The sequence below is a fragment of the Antechinus flavipes genome, chromosome 2 (genome assembly GCF_016432865.1).
Source record: "Antechinus flavipes isolate AdamAnt ecotype Samford, QLD, Australia chromosome 2, AdamAnt_v2, whole genome shotgun sequence".
NCBI classification, from domain to species: domain Eukaryota; kingdom Metazoa; phylum Chordata; class Mammalia; order Dasyuromorphia; family Dasyuridae; genus Antechinus; species Antechinus flavipes.
In genome coordinates, this window is record NC_067399.1 from 434,873,986 (window position 1) to 434,896,716 (window position 22,731).

General features: G+C 41.5%; 1 protein-coding gene across 2 annotated transcripts; it reads right to left on the minus strand.

Moving 5' to 3' along the window:
* Positions 1-1,403: 1,403 nt before the first annotated feature.
* Positions 1,404-18,414, minus strand: LOC127550274 (lateral signaling target protein 2 homolog). Of its 2 annotated transcripts, none has more exons than XM_051979022.1 (13): positions 18,316-18,414; positions 9,366-9,506; positions 7,757-7,894; positions 7,267-7,469; positions 6,918-7,007; positions 6,684-6,773; positions 5,108-5,206; positions 4,559-4,972; positions 3,974-4,062; positions 3,574-3,666; positions 2,894-2,974; positions 2,577-2,680; positions 1,404-2,225 (listed from the first exon to the last, which is right to left on the minus strand). In XM_051979022.1, exons 1-13 carry the CDS (start codon positions 18,355-18,357, stop codon positions 2,109-2,111), a joined length of 1,701 nt encoding a protein of 566 aa, XP_051834982.1. In that variant the 5' UTR covers positions 18,358-18,414; the 3' UTR covers positions 1,404-2,108. The 2 variants fall into 2 exon arrangements, with proteins under 2 accessions (XP_051834982.1, XP_051834983.1); XM_051979023.1 differs by having other exon boundaries at positions 2,577-2,733.
* Between the last annotated feature and the right edge of the window lie 4,317 nt (positions 18,415-22,731).

Consider the following 22,731-nt stretch of genomic DNA (forward strand, 5'->3'; position numbering starts at 1 on the left):
ATTGGGAGTCATTGAAGTTTCTTGTACTAGGGAATAACACAGTCAGACTTTTATGTTTTAGGAAAATCACAATTCTAAGAAGAAATTGGATCGAAGATGGGCTTGAGACATGGAAACATTAGGAATCCAAAGCAATAGTTCAGGAAGGAGGTGATGAACTAGGATGGACCTGTGTTAAGTGGAGGAGAAAGGGATTCAGAGATGCTGTATAGGGAAAAAAATAACATTTGGAAGCTAACTAAAGAGATGTGTGAGAGTGAGAAGTCAAGCATAACACTCAAGTTGTAAACCAGGATGACAGGAAGGAAGGAGATGCTAGTGCATAGGCCTGGTTCCTGTGTCATGATTTGCTTAGCTGTTTTTATTTGTTGTGAAAGAAGGCCTCGAGGGTGGAGGAATGAGAGATCTAGAAATGACTAACACAAACAACAAAAGGAAACTTAAAACACTTTTAAAAAATCAAGGATCAGAAAATGGTTGTCCACCAATCAGAGGAATAGCTGAGCAAATTGTGGCTTGTGAAGTGAATGGAATGTTATTGCATCACCACAAATGACAAATGTGACTAAACCAGAGAAACCTGGGGGGAAATTTGCATGAACTGAAGCAGCGAAGCAAGCAGAACTAGAAAAATAATATACATTGAGACTATAATAAAAGAATCAAGTAGAGCCCAATGTTGTGTAATTATTATGACTAATTTTACCCCTGGAGAAGAGATGAGGAAATGTTCCTCCTTCCTTTTATTGGAAAGGTGAAGAAGCTGGGGCTCTGGAGTGTTGCCCAAGATGTAAGACTGGGTTGCAAGATCTGTTGCTTGTAAGTGTTTTTCTTTGTTACAAAGGAAGCTCTGGGTAGGGGCGGGAGGAGCAGGGAGCAGAGTATCTGGAAATAACTATGCTGTATGAACATATGGCACCAAGAAAGCTTGTTGTTTGGGTTTTTTTTAAGGTCATGTTAAACTAAAAGAAGAATCAAGGATCAAAAATTTCAAGCTAGGTGACCTTGGAGGCTATTACATCCAACCCTCTCATTTTACAGCTGAAGAAACTGAGCTCCAGAACAGATAAATTGGCTTGCCCAGGGTTATACAGCTTGTAAGTATGTGAGGCCAGATTTGAACTCAGGAAGATGAGTCTTTCTGACTCCAAGAATTGTCTATCTGCTTCCCCACCTGGGTCCCCTGGTCCTCTCATTATCAGGTACAGAACAAAAATCATGGATTATGCCTGTCTGCTTTATCAGGCCCTCAATATTCTATCCCCCAACACACACACACACACACACACACACACACACACACTCCCTTTTGGTAAAAGGCCGTGAACAAATTTCATTTTTGCTTCCTTTCATCTGTCTATCCCCCACTGCCTACCTGGCCACAAGAGAGAGGCAAAGACCACTTTGAAGAATCTCTGTCTTTAATTAAACAAAAATACACCTGTGAGCAATAGGAACCATAACTCCCTTGGCCCTTACTCCCACCAGGAAGGCAGGCACAGATGGGATAAATCAGGTATTTACAAGCCCAGATTGGCTACAATAAGAAAGTTTTCATAAAGTGAGAAGAGGCCCCTGACTTCTCTGCTCTCCTCCTTATCACTCACGCAGACATAGGTATATAAACACCTATCCATACTCACCAGGGTGCCCCTTCTGGCCCAGACTCTAGGCCTCTAAAAGGCATGAACAGAGATGAGAAGGGCTAAAAGGTAAGTTCAAATCTATTCTAAGAGGTCCCAATAGAAAGGAACAAAAGGAGAGAGAAGTGATCTTGATCACTCATAGTGTGCACACAAAGCTTGTACAGGAGCAGTGAGAGCAGCATGCCTGAGAATTTTCAAGGCTGGGGAGAAAAGAGTGCCCCAGACCCATAATCCAGGGCCCCAAGAGCCCCCCCCTCACCCTAAGGAGGGCAGGGGAGTTCTTTCCCAAAGGTTCTCCTTCCCGGGGCAGATCCAGCCCCCTGGATGACCATCCCAGCAACCTCTTGCTCTAGAGGGAGCAAGCCCCTATCAAGGCCTCCCTGATCCCCAGCACAGAGCCTGGAAACAGGCAGAAGCAGTTCTGTCCACTGGCCCCAAAGGCCGGTGACTGGAGCGGAGATGTCAGGAGCAGCCTGGGATGACGTGGGCAGCGTAGCAGTGGAGACACACCCGCACGGGCTTCACGTAGCCAAACCAAGGCAGAGGCACGGATTTGGAGGAACACCGTGAGCAGAAGATCTGGAGGGCACGGGAGGAAGCTCTCACTGTCTCCCCAGCTCTTCCCCAGCCCACGTCTCCAGAAAGGCCAGCACCAGGAGCTGCAGGAGGGCCTTTACCCGCTACTCCCAGCCCCAACACTAAAAAGGACCACCCTAGCACCCCAGGCTCATGTTCCCAGCTTCCTGGGATCCCAGGAGAGATATTGGGCTACAACTAACCTCTCCCTGGGCACCCTGGGAAAAATGCAGGGCTTGGACCAGGACAACTTTAAGGGACAGCTGAAGACCTGAAAAGGGGCCCAGAATTCATCTGTCCCATTTCCTCCCCAGCATGCACCCTTTTTCATCTTTTCTTCCTCCACCATCCTACCTTCCCACAGTTCCGGCAGTGGTGCCTTCGGCGAGTGAGGCTAAAGGGAGTCTGGCATGCAGTGCAATGAAAACAGGCATGGTCTGGGACCCAGGCAGGAGGCTCTGAGAGGCAAATGAGGAGATGGTCTGTGAGCTGTCTCCTTTGGACGCCATAGCTGGGGAAGGGGACACCAATGGGTACAACTACACCTCCAGGGTGAGAGCAGCCACCCTGAGTGTGAATGTGTGTTAGATACACAAGGGGAACCCCCTAAAACTCCCCAGGAACCACTGGGACTGAGCCAGTCTGCAAGGGCATGCTCGGACCCAACTTACCTTCTTGGCCATATTCACCACACAGGGTGCAGTCTGCCAGAGGGGTAGCCAACCCACACCCTCCTTCCTCTGTTTCTTCCTCTTTGTTGGGGTCACAAGGAGAGAAGGGATGCAGAGATAAGTACAAGATTGGGAGGATGGAGCCCAGATTCAGTTCTGACTACAGATAAGACCCCTGATTTAACCCAGCCCTCCTAAGGAACTCCCTCCGTGGCCCGGGAAATACTGCTCTCTGGGGTACGGACAATAGCAACACAACAGGGTCATAAATTTAGAGGAGGCAAGGACCTCAGAGTTCATCTTCAGTAAATGGCCAAGCAAGTACCTCACTAGCACCTAAACCTGTGGGTTGTGTTCGGAAAAAGACTGTCTCAGGTAAAACATTAGATGTGCCATCAGTTCGAATACAATCTTTTATACTTATTAGCTATGTGAACTTGGGCAGGTCACTCATGGCCTCAATATCCTCATCATCTGTAAGAGGAGCCTCTAAGGTCCCTTCCTCCTCCAAACGCTGATCTTAAGATCCCTTATTTAAAACCTGAGGGAACTGAGACCCAGAAAGTTAAGGGACATGCCTAAAATCCCAAGACCTGGATAATAATTTGACTCCAAGCTCAGTGCTTTCTCCCTGCCCCCTGTAATGGGAGCTAGCCCTTGGGAGCCACTGGGACTCTCACCTGGCCCAGACTTAGATACCACCACCTGGAACACCATATGCAGAATGGCTCGGAGTTCGCTGGCAAAGTTGGTCTGCAACTGGTCAGCTACACCTAGTGGGCAGAGGGTGCAACAATGGCTCTTCCCTTCACCCCTCCACCCCTTTACCTTGACAGGTTCTGGAAGCGCCGGGAGAGAGTTCTTCAGCCTCCTCCAGAGTTACCCCTTTCCCTCCCAGCCTTGATCCTTTTCATTAACTGTGTTGATGATGCAAAGAGTAAGGATGTCCCTCTGCTTAAATCAATACAGACACCAAGGCCCTACAGACTAATGCCCACCTCTTCTTTGCCCATGTTCATGTAAAAGACCCCAATCCTGAGCTTATTCCTCCCTTTCCCCCTTCCACCAACAGGCCCTCACCTGAGATACAGACAAAGAGAGAGTGGAGCATGTTCTGAGGGCTCGAATAGCTGGTCCGGAGTGCCCAGCCCATCTCTGCCTGCAAAGACCTGTCCCAGGAAGAGAGAGGCTCAGAAGGGTCACCTATCCCAAAGCCAGCAGAAAGGCTGCTGGGAGAAGAGAGCTACCCCAAGTCTCCCCCTGAATCCGGGACAAAATGGGACTTTGGAATGGGTTGGGATGGTGGGATAGGGCAAGAAGGGAAAAGATCAGTACATACACTCCAGAGGGACCAAGAATTCTAAGATTTCAAAATTAAAAAGGACTTTAAAAATCCAATTCTCCACTTTCCAGACAAGCAAACAGACATTTAGAGGGGGAAAGGGTCAGAACCCAGGTGTTCTACTTTTTAGTCTCTTAAGATTCCTAAGATGACTGAGATAAGAACTATTCTGAGTCATAAGCCTGAGCTGGGATCAGCTTGGGTGGGACTGACCTTGCTGGCTTCTGGGCAATCAAGACCCTGAAACTCTAAGATAGGGCTGGGGAAGGCTCTTGATCTCTAGTTTCTCCCGCCAGAATCACATCTCCTAACTGAAGACTTACCTGGCAGTCGCCAGCTGGTCTTGCCCAACATCTTGGTGGACATTGTATCTTCTGGGCTCTTGTCTCCCTGGCTCTCTTGAATGCTGGACAGTGCCTGGGGACTCAGCTTTAGTGGGTACTTGTAACAGCAAGGGGCAGGCAGCATCTCCAGAGTCAGTCCACAGGAAAGAAGTACCTGGCTTGCTTCCCAGACTCTCACTTGATGCTTTTAATCCCTGATCTGGACAAGTTGGATTCTGCTTGAAGGGCACATGTAGGGCAGGTTGTAGGGTCCTGACCCCAGGCTGACAAGAAGTGTTAGCTACTGAGCTCTCTTGTCTGGGATTGTCCATCGCCTCCCATGGGGTATCTGCCATACACAGGCTCCGTTCGAGTATGAAGAGCTCATCAGCTGATAATACTACCAATAAGGCCCTGTGGGAGGAGAAGGGCCAAAATGTGTTCCAGAATCCTTAGTTGACCATCTGAGCCCTATTCCATCAAACACAGGACCACAGGACCTCCCCAAACCAGACCAATGGGAACTATCTCATTTCCTTCCCTGCTTACTGGATCTTCTGCAAAAGACTTTGAAAGGGACTGAAGACATAAGCTGTAGCATCAGGTGGATTCAGGCTCAGAGGGCCCTCAGGGTGAAGGAGAAGGCCACTGTGGAGCAAAAGATATGTGTTAGGACCTTTCCCAATGTCACCAGAGCTCATCTCATATCCAGGCCCTGAGAAACATTTAATATGAATAAAGTCCCAAACTAAAGTTAAAAATGTTTACTGTGCAAGGATGGGGGGGAGGGAGGGGGAGGGAGAAAGGAATGTTATGGCTAGAAAGCAATTTATCTTTTGTTTGTAGTGGTTCTTTTTGTAATGGCAAGGAACTGGAAATTGAGTGACTACATTATATACAGTAACAACAATGTGGTGATGCTAATATGATAAATATGGAAATCAGACCAAAAGGGGAAAACACTTGAGAAAAAAAAACAAACAAAAAAAGGTGAAAATACTATCTTTCAATTCACATTCAGTGTCTATAATTCTCTCTCTGGTTGTCAATAGCATTGGAACTGCCTTGAATCACTGCATTGATGAAAAGAGCCAAGTCTTTCATAGGTGATCCTCATATAATCTTGTTGGTCTTGTATACAATATTGTCTTGAGTCTGTTTACTTCACTTAACATCAGTTCATATAAGTATTTCCAGGCTTTTCTGAAATCAGCTTTCTCATCATTTCTTATAGAACAATAATATTCCATTATATTCATATACCATGATTTATTCAGCCATTTCCCAACTGATGGGCATCCACTCACTTTCTAGTTCCTTGACACTACAAAAAGGGCAATCAAGTTTTTTTTGTTTTGTTTTTGCTGCTGAGGCAACTGGGGTTAATAACTTGCCCAGAGTCACACAGCAGGAAGTATTAAGTATCTGAGGCCAGATTTGAACTCAGGTCCTCCTGACTTCAGGGCTGGTGCTGCAAGTAGTTTATTTTTAAAAGATGCTGAGGTCTTTGTGGACCACAAACTCAATGAGTTCCCAAAGTATATTTAATGCTGCATTCAACTAATGATACAAATTAGAGATTGTCAGAAATGGAAGGAACTTCAGAGATCACCTAATCCATTTCCTTCCTTTAAGGTCATGCTTATTTTTATTGGCCCCATTGAGCCTGATTGTATATTTTGTTGTTGTTGGCAGAACTAGGAACTCAGGACAGACTCTGCAAAGAGACAGATTCCAACCTCAAAAAGGGAAAAGCCTTCTAAGAATTGTTACTCTTTAGAAGTAAAAAACGGTTGTCTCAAGAAGTGATTTTAAAGTTCCTTAATATTAAAAGCCTCCCTGAGGCTGAAGGGGTGACTGCTTCGCAGTGAGTTAAAGGTCATTTAGACCAAACCCCTCATTTTACAACTGAAAAAAGAAAAGACCAGAGAAAGAAATAAATGTCCAAAACCATTGACAAGATTCCTGAATGCAGAAGGGATAGGATTGGTTGGTTTCTGAGGTAGCTTTCAGCTTGAGATTCTATAAACATGGCTCCCTCTTCCCTTTCCCCTCTTCCAGAGACTCACAGTAGCCTTGAACTTAAGATGAGGCCCTAGAAACCCCAGAGATCTGATTTCCTCACCTGATAATAGCCAGGCGAGGTATGGTCAACATGAGACTAGGGTCATAGCTGTCAATCATCTCCTGGGTTAGGTAGCCACATTCCAGGGCCCTGATCCAGAAAAAAAGTAGAATTTGGTTTGAGTGCCCAGCGTGGCCCTGTGGTGGTCCAGCTCCAGGGAATTCTTCCATCTCCAGCTCTGTGGCTCAGTCATGCTGGGTCATCTCCTTGGGCCCCTCCCACAACACTATTTACCTGGCTACTGTCTCACAGAAAAGAACAGCCACTTCCTGCTGCTGCTCAAGCTCCTCTGGGGACTTCACAGGGGCTACCATTGCCACATAGCTGAGAAAGAAGCGTGACAGTCAGATCCATCCCCTTCTAGCTCTTCTAGCTACCAGAATAGTGACGATGGCAGGGACCTGGCTGTGGCTGAGCCCATCCTCCCTCACCCCTGGGTCCCACAGGCTCTTTCCCATCAAGGTGAAAAGCAGATGGCGGAACTTCAGGGCTCACATAAGGAGCTGAGAGCACAGTACCCAGAAGTAGTCACTGCCTGTCCACATCTCCCAGCCCCACATCTCTTCCACAGCCTCAGCCTTACTTGAACTCAAAGTCGGCAAAGAGGTTGTCAAAACGCCGCAGAGCAGAACGCAGAGACTCGGAACAGGGCCCAGGGCGGCTGAGACTCTGCTCCCGCAGGAGGGCCCGAGCCTGCTCCAGGCTCAGCAGCAGGTCCCGGGCTAAAGGTTGGAGCAGCTGCTGGGCACGCTCATCTGCTTCCACAAAGGAGCCAGCCACCAGGCACTGAGGGAACACAGGGGACTGGGCTGGAATGGGATGGATCAGAGGGCCCTGGGGAGGGGCTGGGGCAATATCAAGGAATAACGGGCGTGGAAGGAGGAAAGGAGCGACAGCTAACCCACTGAGATCAGCCCCATACCAGTTCTTAGAAGGATGATGGGCCATATTAAGACCAATGTGGGCCACTGCTGGGCTTGAAAGGGAAGGGGCAGTTTGGGCATCTTCCCTCAGCACTGAGGGGAGCAGAGACCCTAGCTCTGTCCACAGGGTGTTCACAGGCCAACACTAACCTCAGCAGCAAAGAGCACATGGGACCCTAGGCTCACTCCCAGCAGCTCCTCTGGGAACTTGGCCACATAGTCCCGGGGCCTTCGATCACCAGACAGAGTCTCCTCCATTATCTGCTCCATTACTGCCAGTAGCTGCTCCTGGGGCACCAGGCAAAGCATAAAATCCAATCAAAATCTTTTGTTCCAACCCGGCCTTCCAACTTCAAGATCTCAGACTCTGGGATCCCCCCACAGCTTCTGCCCTTCTGTCCACTAGAGAATCACTTTTGTGCTCCCAACCCCTCAGGGCAGCCCTTCCTTACTCCTCTTTCTTCAAGTACCTAGCTCTGTGCTTGAAAGGAAAACTTGTATACATATCACCCACGAGCCAAGCAAGTACCTCACTAGCACCTATACCTGTGGGTTGAAGAATGTAGGTATAATAGATTCCTAGACTGGGAGCCAGAAATCCTGGCCTGGAGCCCTACTGTTTATTATTTATGTCCTTGGGCAGACCCTTCCACTTCCTGGACCTCAGTTTCCTTATCTATAAAATGGATTACATGAGCTTTAAGTTCCCTTCCAGAGCTAATATTCTATGAATTGCTATGAACCCAACGTGCCCCTCCCTTTAGGTCCTTGTTTCTGTCCATGGTGCTGCCAGCCACCCTGTTGTCATCTTTGACACTTTTCTCTTCTTCCACTTCTGCATCCAGCTACCACGTCCTGTTTCTGCCTCCAGAATCCTTAGTACAGATCCTCATCATCAATTTAAAAATAAACTTACTGATAGTTTTTGTTTTTATGTCACCTTCATTTCCAAATATGTTCCTCACCCTCTTCTCCTACTCAACAAGCTATGCTTTGTAACAAAGAATAAAGAGTTGCCGTAGAAGTTTCACATATTGGACAATACATCTGCTGAACTTCTACTTCTACAAATAAGGGAAGAAAATACATTTCCTCCTTCACCTCTTTTATAGGACCAAACTTGGTTATTATAATTACACATTCAGTGATGCATTTTGGTTCTTTTAATTTATATAATTATACTCATTCTGTCTGCTTTTTTTTTTTTTCTTGGTTCTCCTTGATTCATTTTCATTCATATAAGCCTTTCTATGACTGACTTCTTCAAAATAATCAATTTTTGTGCCCTACTAATAATCCATTACATTTATTTATCAATCTATTTAGCCAGTCCTTAATCAATGGACTTATTATCTGTGCTTTACTAACATCAAAAAAATGAATGTTTTTCCTATGAAAATTTTGGTATATGTGAGACTCTTTCTGTCTTTGACCTCACTGGGGCACATGCCTAGCAATGGGATTTCTGTGTCATTTTTTTTTCTTTAAGCATAATTTCTAATTGCTTTTTAGATTGGTTAAACCAATTAGTAATTACACTTTTCAAAAAGTGACTAACACTAACTATACCCTTTGGCCTCCTCATCTCTTACCTGTTGACAGCCTCCTAACTGGTTTTCCTTCCTCTAGTCTTTCCCTCCCCAGTCCATTAGGCACAGGCCCCAAGGGGAAAGGCTTACCTTACTGGTAGCAAGAGTAGGACAGAAGGAACCACAAATGGTGTACAAAGGGCCTATCTAATGTTGGAAGGGAAACATACCTGGCTGGCATGAAGTTGATTCAGCAGCACCAGATAGTGCTGAGGGTCTTCCTGTATATCAAGGCAGATGATTTCGGTTACCACTTGTGTCACCCGTTCATCAGCAAAGAAAAATTGAGCCAGCAGCCGAGGATCTGACCTCTGGGTAAGGAAGGTGGGAGTTAGGGCTGAGTCAGTGCTCCTCTGAGAGCCCCACCCACACGCCAGGTTCCTAAGGACTAGGTTTGAAGTCAAAAGACATGTATCTAATACCAGTTCTGTCACTTCCAACCAGTGTGACTTTGGGCAAATCATTTAATCCCTATGGGTCTCAGTTTCCTCTGCTGTAGAATCAGAACATTAGACTAGATCAGTGATTCTCAAAAGTGTGGTCCAGAGAATCCTGGGGAATTTCTGAAACCTTTTCAAAGGGCCTCCAAATTCATAATTAGTTTTTTTTATTTCTAATACAGTAAATGTCAATATAATCCATATAAACAAAAACTCTTTGGACAGATACTCAATAATTTTTAATAATATAAAGATACTGAGAACTTAAGTTTGAGAACTACTGGCTAGAAGACTACTCAGGGCCTTTATAGCTTTAAACATCTGATTCTTTGGGCTACTGGCTGGGTAGGGCATAGCATGGACTCCTTCTGGTTGTGGAAAATGTTGAATGACTTCACATTTGATGAAATTTACTACTGATTATAGACATTGGAGCATTTTGGATTCAGCTATGTAGTCAGGCCACTAAATATTTACAAGAGTCAATTTAAACATCAAAACATAAAAATGGATAAAGTCAAGTAATTTGAATAGTTTAAACACAGTTGTTGTCTCCAAAGCATCCAGGGCCCAGGAATAGAGGAGACTATAGACCCAACTCTCATGTGCATTACCTATAGACTACTGAGCTCCTGCATGAATATGATCTCTTTCAGTTTCTTAGCATCAGGGTAGGGAAGAGAACACGTTAGGGAAGGAATATGAATTTATATAGTGCCAAGCACTTTACAAATATCATCTCATTTAATTCAATTATTATTTCCATTTTAAATGGAAGAAATTGAGACAAACAGGTTTAGTGATTTGCCCAGGTCATGCAACTTGTAGACAACTAACATGACAATGGATCTAAACTCACCTCTTTCTGAGCCCAGGCCCAGTTCTTGGTTCACTGTACCACCCAGATGCTTCAGATTAGAAAAGGACATAGATAGGGCTAAGAGGAGAGCTGTATAACATCTCTCAGAGGCAATTTGGTAGCCTAGCTACTACTCTGAACCTGGAGTCAACACAAACCTGGACTGGAATCCTGTCTCTCACTTAATTAATTGCTTATGGCAACAAACAAGTCTCTTAATCTGCCTGAGACTTGATTACACATAAAATGGGGACATTATCCCTTGCAATAACTGCCTCACAGGATCACTGGGAGCACAGAATGGTCTTATGCCCATCAATCTTTACAAATCTTAAAGTATCACCTAAAGGTTAGGTACTATTAGGCTTAGTCTGGACTGCAGACAGCCACACCTTGAACTCAAACTCAACATGCCCCAAATCTCTTCCTTCTAGTCTTGAGGGATGCAGGTAGAAAGTGGGGTAGGAATTAACCCACATTAATTTTGGGAATTCTGTGCTGAAGCACAGTGTCCTGATTCTTGATTAAGTGTAAACTCACCTTCCCAGATATCTAGCTAGCCCCAGATCAGATTTTGGGGGCCGCTAGGTGGGGCCACTGTGCACAGAGTACGCAGTGTGGAGTTAGGAAGACTCATCCTCTAGAGTTCAAATCTGCCTTCACACACAGTTTACTAGCTGTGTTTCCCTGGGTAACTTAATCCTGTTTGCCTCAGTTTCCACATCTGTCAAATGAGCTAGAGAAGGAAATAGCAAACCACTCAATACCCCAAGTGGGGTCGTAAAGAATTAAACACACCTGAACAACAAACAAAAACCTGTCACATTTCATCCACCCATCCACTACATAATAAGTTCACTATTTGTCTTTCTACCTGCAACTCAACTCCCTTATCTGGCCACAATTCCTTTGGGTGTGGTCTTTCTCATTAGAATCTAAGCTCCTTGAGGTTAGACTCTCACCTTTAGATTCAAATTCCTAGGCTTAGCACAATAGTTGGTGTTTATTAAACACTTATGAAAAATCTATCTCCCACATTAAAAACTCTGGTGTTTATCTTGCATTCTACCTCACTTTTAACATTTGTTCAATGCCCAAGTGCTGTCAGTGAACCACAAAAACCTCTCTGAAATCTTTCTTCTCTCTATTTCTGCTATCACCACCCTCACTACTATATTCCTGGTCTATTACAACAGTCTCCTAAGCCTCTGGCTCCATTTTTCTCTTCACTTAAATCCATTCTTCATACCACTGCAAGAATAATTTTTGTAGGCATGTACTGGAGCCAATTTGAAGCAAAGAGCCAAATATTAAATTTCCAAAGTGAGCGTTTAGGTTTGACTCCTTGCTTTAAAATCTGATCCTTGATGATAACCAGATGCATGATGACCATGGGCAAATCATTAAGCCGTTAAAAGTCTCAGTTTACTTCGCTAAAAATGGGAATACTAATATCTATAATTTCTATTTCACAGGACTTCAAAGGAACTAATGTCTATAAAACACTTTAAAGCCCAAAATAAAAGTCAAGTATTATTATTCAGTTGATCAATATACAATATATATTACAAAATACATTGTATTTCCTACATTGTACTAAGCATTAGATATGCAAAGAAAAGCAAAAAACATACTACATGCAAACAGTTCAGTCAGTCAAACAGTATTGATTTTTGAAAATAAAATTTTATTGATATCTCCTATTTCTTTTTTCATCATAGATATCCCAAGCATCCCTCCTTTGACCCATCCCCTCCATTCCTTTGGAAGGAACAATTTTGACAGAGAAGTAAAGACAGAAATCAGATTACAAGAAGTTGAGGAGAGTAGAGATTTAGGGTGTAGATAGCTTTTTAGATAAATTTGCCATAGAAGGGAAGAGAGAGAGAGAATAGAAAGGCTTAAGAGTGGGCAGATTGGAACTTGTTTGTATTAGGTGTGAAGGAGTTAGTGAAGAGGGAGAGACTGAAAATGCATCAGGCTAATGCAATCAAACTCTACTCTCTGAGTAACAAAGGGCTTCTCTGAGAGATCTTGCGTCTAAATTTGTTCCTTCGTATAACTTTTTTATTTAAACAAGTTTTTATTGATATTTTCTATTTTTATACCTCAAACATCCTACATGTGTCATTCTCTTACCATCTTTGAAAGCCATTCCATAAAATAAATAGTATGTTTTAAAAAGGAAAAAATGTCAGTACAACTGATCAATACACTGAAACTATTTGAGAACATATACAATGTAAAACTGTGCTTCTCCTCCTTCAATTAAAAGGCTGTTTTCCTGTATCTCTTCATTCATACTTGATTGCTCTATTTTTCTTTCTTTCTTTCTTTTTTTAAGGGGGGAAGAGTGAAGGGAGTGAAGCAATTGAAGTTAAATGACTTGCCCAGCTATTAAATTTCTGAGGCTAGATTTGAACTCAAGTACTCTATCCACTGCCCCACCTGGGGGAATCAAAGTTCCACTTGATCTTTATAATTTTGTTATATATATCTTTAATGTTTTGGGTGTCCATTTCTTCTGTCCATTTATATTGTTGTAATTATTGTCTATTGTTTTCTTGGTTCTCCTTATTTCAGTCAATTCATATAGATCTTTTCTATAATTCTTTATAATCATCATTTCTTACAATACTTTTAATATTCCATTATATTAATATACTACAATTTATTTAATCAGTGAGCATCTACTTTGTTTTTAATTCTTAGCAATCACAAAATGTGCTGCTATAAATAATTTTAAATGTACAGGGTCTAATTTCTCATTGATGTTCTTTGGGGCATAAACCCAATCATGAAGTCTCTAATTCATAGGATATGGAAATTTTAGTCACTTTATTTGCATAATTCCTAATTGCTTTCCAAAATGGTTATACTTCACAGTTCCGCCAAAAATATATTAGTGTGCCTGTCTTTCCACAACCACTCCAATATTAACTCTTGCTATTTTTTGTCCTTTTTGCCAATTTGTAGGTTTCAAGGTGAATCATCAGGGCTATTATTGATTTAGAACATATTCTTGTGTAGCTATGAACTCTCACTTCTTATTCTGAGATTTGTTCACATACTCTGACTATTGTTCTATTGGGGAATGGCTAATAGCCATACCTGTGTGTATGTATGTGTGTATCTTGGATACTGTGGAAATGAAGCAGTTAATAATTTTTATTAACCACCTTGATTTGCTCAAGCTCTCCTACTACCTAGAGGAGGCCAGACTGACTTAAGAATCAGAATAGGCAAGTAGAAGACAAACTGAGCATTCTTTAAGGTGGGCACATCAGCAATTCCATGTAGTATTTGATTGCTGAACAGACTTCTCCCTGCTATGAGAACCAACTCAAATTGGCTCATGTCAACCTCCAGCCTAGTGACCAAACCTGATTATACGCCTTCTGAAAAGCAGGTCAGTGCAGGGATAACCTGATAAGACCACTATGGGATTACCCTCACCCCTTGACCTGTGATTTTTGACTTGATAACCTGATCAGACCAATATTCAATTATACTTTTTGTCTTTAAAACTCCTGATCAGACCAATATTCAATTATACTGCCTCCTTGTGACTTTTGTCTTTATAACTCCCACTGCCTAGCCCTACCCTGAGCTCAGTTCTATCTGTGCTCCCATGAACACATGTATAGACAGATGTCTACCTTCTTGAAAGGAATAAACCCATAAATATAACCTAATTCTGTCTTTCTTAGACTAAACTCTGAAAAAGATTGACAATACAAACTCTTATAAGAGAAATTTGATATGAATATTTTCCCCCATTCAATCATTTTTCTTTTTATCTTAGATGCATTAATATTGTCTATGCAGAAACTTTTCAGTTTAAGTAAGTAAAGTTATCTATTTTATTTTTTGTAATAGCCCCTATCTCTTGTTTGGTTAAAAAAATATACTTCCTACTTAGACCTGTGAGGGGTACATGATCTGTTATACTTCTAATTTTTTTTTATGGTTACAATCTTTAATATTTAGATCATATATCCACTTATTGTGGAGTGTGACATAAATGTAAATCTAATTTTATTAGACTACTTTGCAGTTTTCTCAGCAGTTTTTATCACAGTAATTTAATGTAGGTAATTTAAGTTTTTCCCTTTATCAAATTATTGAGATCCATTGTTTTTTTATTTCTTTTCTAGTCCATTTATCAATCTATTCTTTAACTAGAGATGGATGGTTCTGATGATTGCTGCTAAATATTGTTTGAGGTAAAAGTACTAATCCCCTTTCATTCTTGCTTCTTTTCATCATTTCCCTTGATATTCTAGATCTTTTGTTTTTCTAAATGAATTTTGTTATTACTTTGTCAAATTCGATAGTTTCCTCTTTGCAATTTGGGTGGTGTAATATTAAAAGTATGAATTAATTTTGGCAATATTCTAATTTTTATGGCATGACATTGCCAAGAGCATTGAGTATTGCTCCAGCTATTTAGGTTTGTTTGTTTTTTAATTTCTATAAGGAACACTTTGTAATTGAATCTATATAAGTCTTTTGTACGTTTTGGGAAGTTAATACCCAGATATTTTATGCATTTTTTAGTTATTTGGAATGGGATTTTCCTTTTCATTATTGCTTCTTCTGTTTGGTTATTATTATATAGAAATACTATTGATTTTGAAGATTTATTTTATAGCTTGTAATTTTGCTGAAACTATTAATTGTCTCAATGAATGTCTTTGCTAATTCCCTAGGGCTTTCCAAGTGAACCATCATATTATCAGCAAACAGGGATAATTCTATATCTGCTTTATATAGCTTTATTCCTTTAATTTGTTTCTCTTGTCTTATTGCTACTACTAGGGTTCCCAGGACTATATCAAATAATAGTGGGGAGGTGGGCAACCCCAGCTTCACTCCCATATTTATTGGAAATGATTCTAGTATATATCCATGGCATATGATACTTGCTCTTGTTTTTAAATTATGTTATTCAAAAAGTCCCTCTATGCTTATATTTTGTAGGGCTTTTAAGCATAATGGTGTTGTGCTTTGTCAAAGACTTTTTTTGTATCTATTGAGATAATCATGTAGTTTTTAAATGTTTTGATTTTTAATACTAAGTGATTGTTTTCCTAATATTGAATCATCCTTGCACTCCTAGTATAAATCCCACTTGATCATAATGAATGTGTGACCCTAGGCAAGTCACTTAACTTCATTTACTTAGTTTTCCCATCTGTAAAATGGGGATAATAATAGCACCTGTCTTCTAGGGTTACTGTAAGACTCAAATGAGATAATAATTGTAATGTACCTGATGCATAGCAAATACTATATAAATATTAGCTATTATTATTAGTCTTCACAATCTGTCCCCATTGCACTTTTCCAGTCTTATTACACCTTACTTATGTCCAGTCAAACTAGCCTCTATGTTGTTCCTCATAGCTGAAATTCCACCTCTAGCCTCTATGCCTTTGCAAAGGCTGTTCCCAACGTTTGGAATGCCTCATTACCCCACCACATTCCCCGCTCCTCCCCTCCCCTCCTAGTGAATCTTTGTTTTCCTTCAATGAGCTAATGGGAATGCTACTATCTGTCCAAAGTCCTTGTGCTGCGAGTATCCTTGTCCCCCCAAAGACTTGTATTTATTTTGTACATATTTCGACATATGAACATTTTGTAAACTTCTTAGGACAAGGCCAGTTTTACTTTTCTCTTCCTTTTGTAGGCGCTAAATAAATGCTTGATTGATACTATGGATACAACTTGTAAGTCCCAGGTTACTTACATATTTAAATAAATGTAAAAGCAACACAAAGCACTGGGAACCAGAGGGGAGATTGGTCAAAGAGATATGTGTTAATAATGGATCAGATGATACAATGAGACACAAAGGAAAAAATTAAAACCAGCTCTTGAACTTAGGGAGTTAGTATTTTCCGGAAAACAATGGTCTATAGAGAGAAGTACAAAGAAATCTGAAAAGTTGTTCACTGGTCTCAGTTATGTCCTCTCCCCATGACCCCATTTGGGTTTTCTTGGCAAAGATACTTAAGTAGTTTGCCATCCTTCTCCGGTTCATTTTAGAGATGAGAAAAGCAGAGAATCGTGGGCCTGGAGATCTCCAAGGCTTCTAGTAGGAGTTGGCACTTAAGGTGTACCTAGAAGGGAGCCAAAGATTCTAAGAGTGCAATCGATGAGGGAGAGCATTCCCTGAATTGGTGTCCGTTGGTCATAGACACTGAGGCAGGAATGGAATGTTGTGAAAGTGGAACTAAAAAAAGGATAGTTTGATGGGAATGAAGATTAGTTTGAACTGGACAGAGAAGTTGGGCGGCTGGATGGCACCATCGTGCACAGAATGCTGAGCCTGGATTCAAATCCAACCTTAAGCACTTACTAGCTATATAATCCTAACCCTATTTATCTCAGTTTCTTCATCTGGAAAATGAGCTGGAAAAGGAAATGGCAAATCACTTGAATATCTCTGCCAGGAAAACCCAAATGTAGTCAACGAGAGTCAGACATGACTGAATAACAATAAAGAAAAGTGAAGGGTTTTTAAATGCCAGGGTTGTTTTGTTATTTTATTCTATAGGCAACAGAGAGCCACAGAAGCTGCTTGGGCAGGAAAGACCTGTGTGTTAAGAGACATTGTGTTTGGCAGATAAGTGGAGGACAAAATAGAGAAAATAAAGAGAAGGGAGACAGGAAGCCTAAATAGGAGACTATTTTGGTAGCATAGGAGAGAAGTGATAGGAATCTGAACTATGGAAACTGAGGCTCAGAAAAATTAATTTGCTCATAGCCACACAGCTAGTAAATCTCAGAGCTTAGGATTTGAACCTAGCCATTATGATGACTGAGACCATTATTTTTTAAAAGTGGCACCGCAGCAGCCAGGCTCCAAGGCCAATTAAATTGTTAAAGCTTGGAGCCACAGAGGAAGAAGTGGATAATTTTATGGGTAGAGTTATCCTGACTCTGGTATTCATAGCACTGCTCTATTGTAAATGAATGAATGAATGAGGGGAAATAGGGAAAGGCTAATTTCTTATATTGACCAGTTCGTGACTAGTCTCTAAAGCCCTGAGAGGTTTCTTCAAGTCCTGGGGGGGAGGGGTACAAGCTCTGACTCATCCCCCCCCACCCCCAACACCTCCTCCTCTCCACTTACTCCACCTCCTCATACCCTTTGGAAAAACTGAGTTCAGAAGGAACAGGATTGACTGGAAGAGGCCTAATTTAGGAAAAGAAGCAAAAGGCTGTCCCGGAACCCTTGCAATGGTGAACCGGCCAGAATCCCCTCCAACACCATCCAGCTTTCTACTCAGCAGAGGGGCTGGTTGCCCCATCCAAGGAGAGGTCTCACTCAATCCCTTTGGTGGTCCTCAACTCGTTTCTTTAATTCCTTACCACCTCCCCTGACCTGGGACCTTCTGGATAAATCCTGAGGGATACAATCCAGACGCACCCCCATCTCCCCTCGGAGCTCCAGAATGACACCCCCACCCCAGAAATGCCAAGGGAGGACTGGCACGGCTTGCTCTGCTCACCCTTCCTCACACCCACCAATAGCTCCCGTGAGGAGGAAAGCCGCCTCCCAGGCGCCCGCAAGGAGGGAGGCGGGAAGGGTGTAGCAGAGGAAGTTTCTTCCCTTTTTACAAAGTGTCTTTACAATCCGCGTAGGGGAGAGGGTCTGGAAGAAGGAAAAACAGGAAGGGACTTATTTGTTTGCTGGCGGGGATTCGGAACCTTCCATTAGGAAAGGCAGGGAAGGAGAAGCTGCAGTTGGGGAATAGGGGAACCTAGGGCATCAGACTGCAGGAAAAAGATGATAAGGATTAGGGAATTTACCTTAGGCCGATTCAACCACTTCCTCAGAGCGGCCGGCAGCATGGCAGGAGCAAGAAAAGGGGGAGCTGCTCAAGCTCACCTAGGCCGCCTCACCTAGGCTGAGCAGAGGCAAGTCTTGCCCCACCCCCGCCGCGCCGCACACCCCGCCCCGCCTAGCCCGCGGTGGGCTGGCCCTGAAAATATGGGGGGAGGAGGGATCGCCCCCAGCCTTGGGCTCACTCCGGAGTCTAAATGCCCAGCCGCATCCAGCTAGGGGCTAGACGGGGCCCGGAATCCTAGAAAGTTAGAGCGGAATTCAGTACCGAGATGATGATATTACTCTCCTCGGCTTACTTAGAGAGGAACCGAGGAGAGGAAGTTCTTTAGTGACAAGAAACAGAACTAGAACCTCAGACTCATAGCTTGGGCTCAACTTTGCCTCCCTACACTCCTTGGGGCTCGGTGATCTCATCTGTAAAATGGGTATAATAATGCTTGACTACTTAGATCCCCGGCTGAAGTAAGGAAAATACTTTGCAAAATTCCTGAGCATTAAAGTAATGGCAGTTGCTGTTAGGGCAGCTAGGTGGAGCTATAGAGCACAGAGTTGGTCCTGAAATTGATTGTTCAAATATGGCCCCAGACATGTACGAGCTGTGTGACCCTGGACAAGTCGCTTAACTCTGTTTGCCTCAGTTTACTCATCTGTAAAATGAACTGGAGTACGAAATAGCAAACCCAGTTCAGTATCTCTGCCAAGAAAATCCCAAATGAGGTCGTAAAAAGTCAGCTATGACTAACAACAATTGTTATTTTGCTCTGGATTATTCTCAAGCAGCTAATCTTTTAAAAGGCCTACTATAAATCTGTGTTAAACTCTGGGAATATAAATAAATGCAAAAAATAGCTCCCACCTTAAAGTAACTCACAGTCTAATGGGGAAAACAACATGCAAATAACTTTTTACAAACAAGATTGACACAGAATAAATAAAAGGCTGCTAGGTGGTATTGTAGATAAATGCCAGGACTTGAAATCGGGAAGATTTAAATTCAAATTCAACCTTAGATGGTCTCCAGCTGTGTGATCCTGGGCAAATGACTTAATCTCTCAATACCTCAGTTTCTTCATCTGTAAAAAGAGGACAATAGCCCCTACCTCTTAGGGTATTATGAGTATCACAAGCCTTAAAGTGCTAAGTAAATGCTAGTTGTTATTATTATTAAATTAATTATTATGAATATATTTTTATAAATGTAAATATATGTATAAATTATTAAATCGAGAGTAGTCTGAAAGGCACTAAGATCAAAGAGAATGGGGACAAAAACGGTTTTTTGGACCTTAACTTTTAAGTTAACATCTGGGGAAGGGGGAAGTATTTAATTTAAGGAGCCACATTACAAAGGTGTAACACTTACTTTCTCCCACATAGATCTCTGGTTCTCTAGGGAAATGCATCCGAGTGTTTCCAGACTCTCTGCACCTGAAAAGTGGCTCAGCTCATATGCTACTTCCTCCTTTTTTAAGGCTTCTCTGATTCTTCAAAAGATGAGTCATATCTCCTTCCTGCAGTGTAAGCACTACACCTTATCAATTCCTGGCCCCTTATTATAGTTGGATCCATATTTTATCTTCTTGGAAGCACAATAGAATTCTGGAATGAGCACTGGTCTTGAAGTCAGAAGACCATCTATCATTTACTAGCTATGTGGTTATAGGTAAGCCATTTAACCTCTCTGGTTCTGTTAGTTTATCTGTAAACTTTCAAGTTTCTTTCAAGACCCAACTCAGGCACCATCTCCCATCAGAGACTTTTTCTGACTGCCTTAGCTGTGATCACTGTGTTCTACTCCAAACAACCTGTCACACATTTTTCCAGACTCCAATTTTTTCTTTCCATAGGATGTAAATTCCTTGGGATTAGGGATTGCCATTTCACTTGTCTTTGTATCCCCAGCACTTAATGGCTACTAAAAATATTAATGAATACTACAATGCTATAAGAAATGATATGTATGATGAATACAGAAAAGCATGGAAAGATCTACAGGAAATGATGCAGTGATAGGAGCAGAACCAAGAAAATAATATATACAATAACTGTTGTAGTTTTATACTGTTGTAGTGTAAATGAATAGAACAACCACACATCAAAAAATCAAAAGAAAACATAGCAAAGATCAACTGAGACTGAAATGAAGAAATAAGAGAAGATGCCTCCAATCTACCTTTTCATGGAAGTAAAAGGCCCATGAGTGTCACATATTGCTCGTGTTTTTCTCAGTGTACTGATCAGTTATAATGTTGTTTTCCCTCTCTACAAATATATATATATATATATATTATATATATATATATATATATATATATATATATTAATTATATGGGATGGCTTTCAAGATGGGGAGAGGAAGGAAGACTGTGATGGTGTAAGAAACAGAAAATAATTTTTAATAAAAAATTAAAATAAAAAAGTAAAGCAGGCTTCAATACAGGGAAACTGGAAAAGTTTCTATTTTTTCTATCAATGTACATTGTCACCTTCTTAATTTATGGTCTAATATATTGTTGGTGAAGTTGTGAACTGATCCCCCCATTCTGGAGAGCAATATGGAATTATGCCCAAAGGGTTATCCAATTGTGCATACCCTTTGATCTAGCAGTGTCTCTACTAGACCTGTATCGCAAAGAGAGCATAAAAAAGTAAAAGAACCCCACATGTGCAAAAATATTTATAGCAACCATTTTTGTAGCATTGTGGCAAGAAACTGGAAACTGAGTGGATGCCCATCAGCTGGAGAATGGCTGTATAAGTTATGGTATGTGAATGTTATGGAAAATAAGCAGCAGGATGAATAAAGAGAGGCCTGGAGAGACATGACCTGATGCTGATTGAAGTAAGTAGAACCAGGAGGATATTATACAACAAGATTATGTAATGATTAACTGTGATGGATTTGGCTCTTTTCAACACTGAGGTGATTGATGCCAGTCCCAATGATCTTGTGATGAAGAGAGCCATGTACACCCAGAGAGAGAACTGTGGGAACTCAGCGTGGATCACAACATAGCATTTTCACTTCTATTGTTGTTGTTTGCTTGAATTTTGTTTTCTTTTTCATTCTTTTTCCTTTTTGATCTGATTTTTCTTATGCAGCATGATAACTATGGAAATATGTATAGAAGAACTGGACATATTTAACATATATTGGATTACTTCCCATGGGGGGGGGGGGGGGGAGGGAAGGAAAGGAGAAAAAAAATTGGAGCACAAGTTTTTGCCAGCGTGAATGTTGAACTATGCATATGTTTTCAAGATAAAAAGCTTTAAAAAGCAAAACAAAACAATTTATGGTGTTAGAGATGTGTCTAGGAGGGATTAGGAGGTTAAATGATTTTCCAAGGATTGTGTCAGAGGTGACCTCTGTCTTTGAGGCCAGCTCCTTTCCATTATACCATGCTCCTTCTTATCTCAGCTTTCTATTTTCCCCAGTGCCATGTAAACTGTAGTAACTTAAAAAATACCTATTGCTTTCAAAAGGACTGCTAACTATTAACAACATGGATAAATGCTCCAGATTGCTAATTAACAAGAGAAATGCAAATCAAAAACAACTTTGAGCTTTTGTCACTTAAAAAAACTGAGATGACAAACATCAGGAATATCCAATATTGATTTCAACATAGATAGATGATATATTATATATATCTATACCTCTAAGAGATTACTAACAAAAATGACCCTAAATATAGTATACATGGTATAAATAAGTATACAGCATATTATGTATAAAAGCAATAATTAGGACCTATTTTGCCCAACTGTATGCCAATAAATCTGACAATCTAAATAAAATGGATGAATATTTTAAAAAACATAATAAAAACAAATTTCCCAGATTAACATAAGGAGAATCCCATTTTAGAAAAAGACATATTAAAAGTCATTAATGAATGCACTTAAAAAAAAGTCTCCAGCGATTTGGAACTTTGCTCAAAAAGTTATCAAACTGTGCATACCCCTTGATCCAGCAGTGCTATTACTGGGCTTTAGTAGAGATACTAAAGAAGGGAAAGGGACCTGTATGTGCCAAAATGTTTGTGGCAGCCCTGTTTGTAGTGGCTAGAAACTGGAAAATGAATGGATGCCCATCAATTGGAGAATGGCTGGGTAAATTGTGGTATATGAATGTTATAGAATATTATTGTTCTGTAACAAATGACCAGCAAGATGAATACAGAGAGGTTTGGAGAGACTTACATGAACTGATGCTGAGTGAAATGAGCAGAACCAGGAGATCATTATATATCTCAACAATGATACTGTATGAAGATGTATTCTGATGGAAGTGGATTTCTTCAACAAAGAGATCTAACTCAGTTTCAATTGATCAAGGATGGACAGAAGCAGCTACACCCAAAGAAAGAACACTG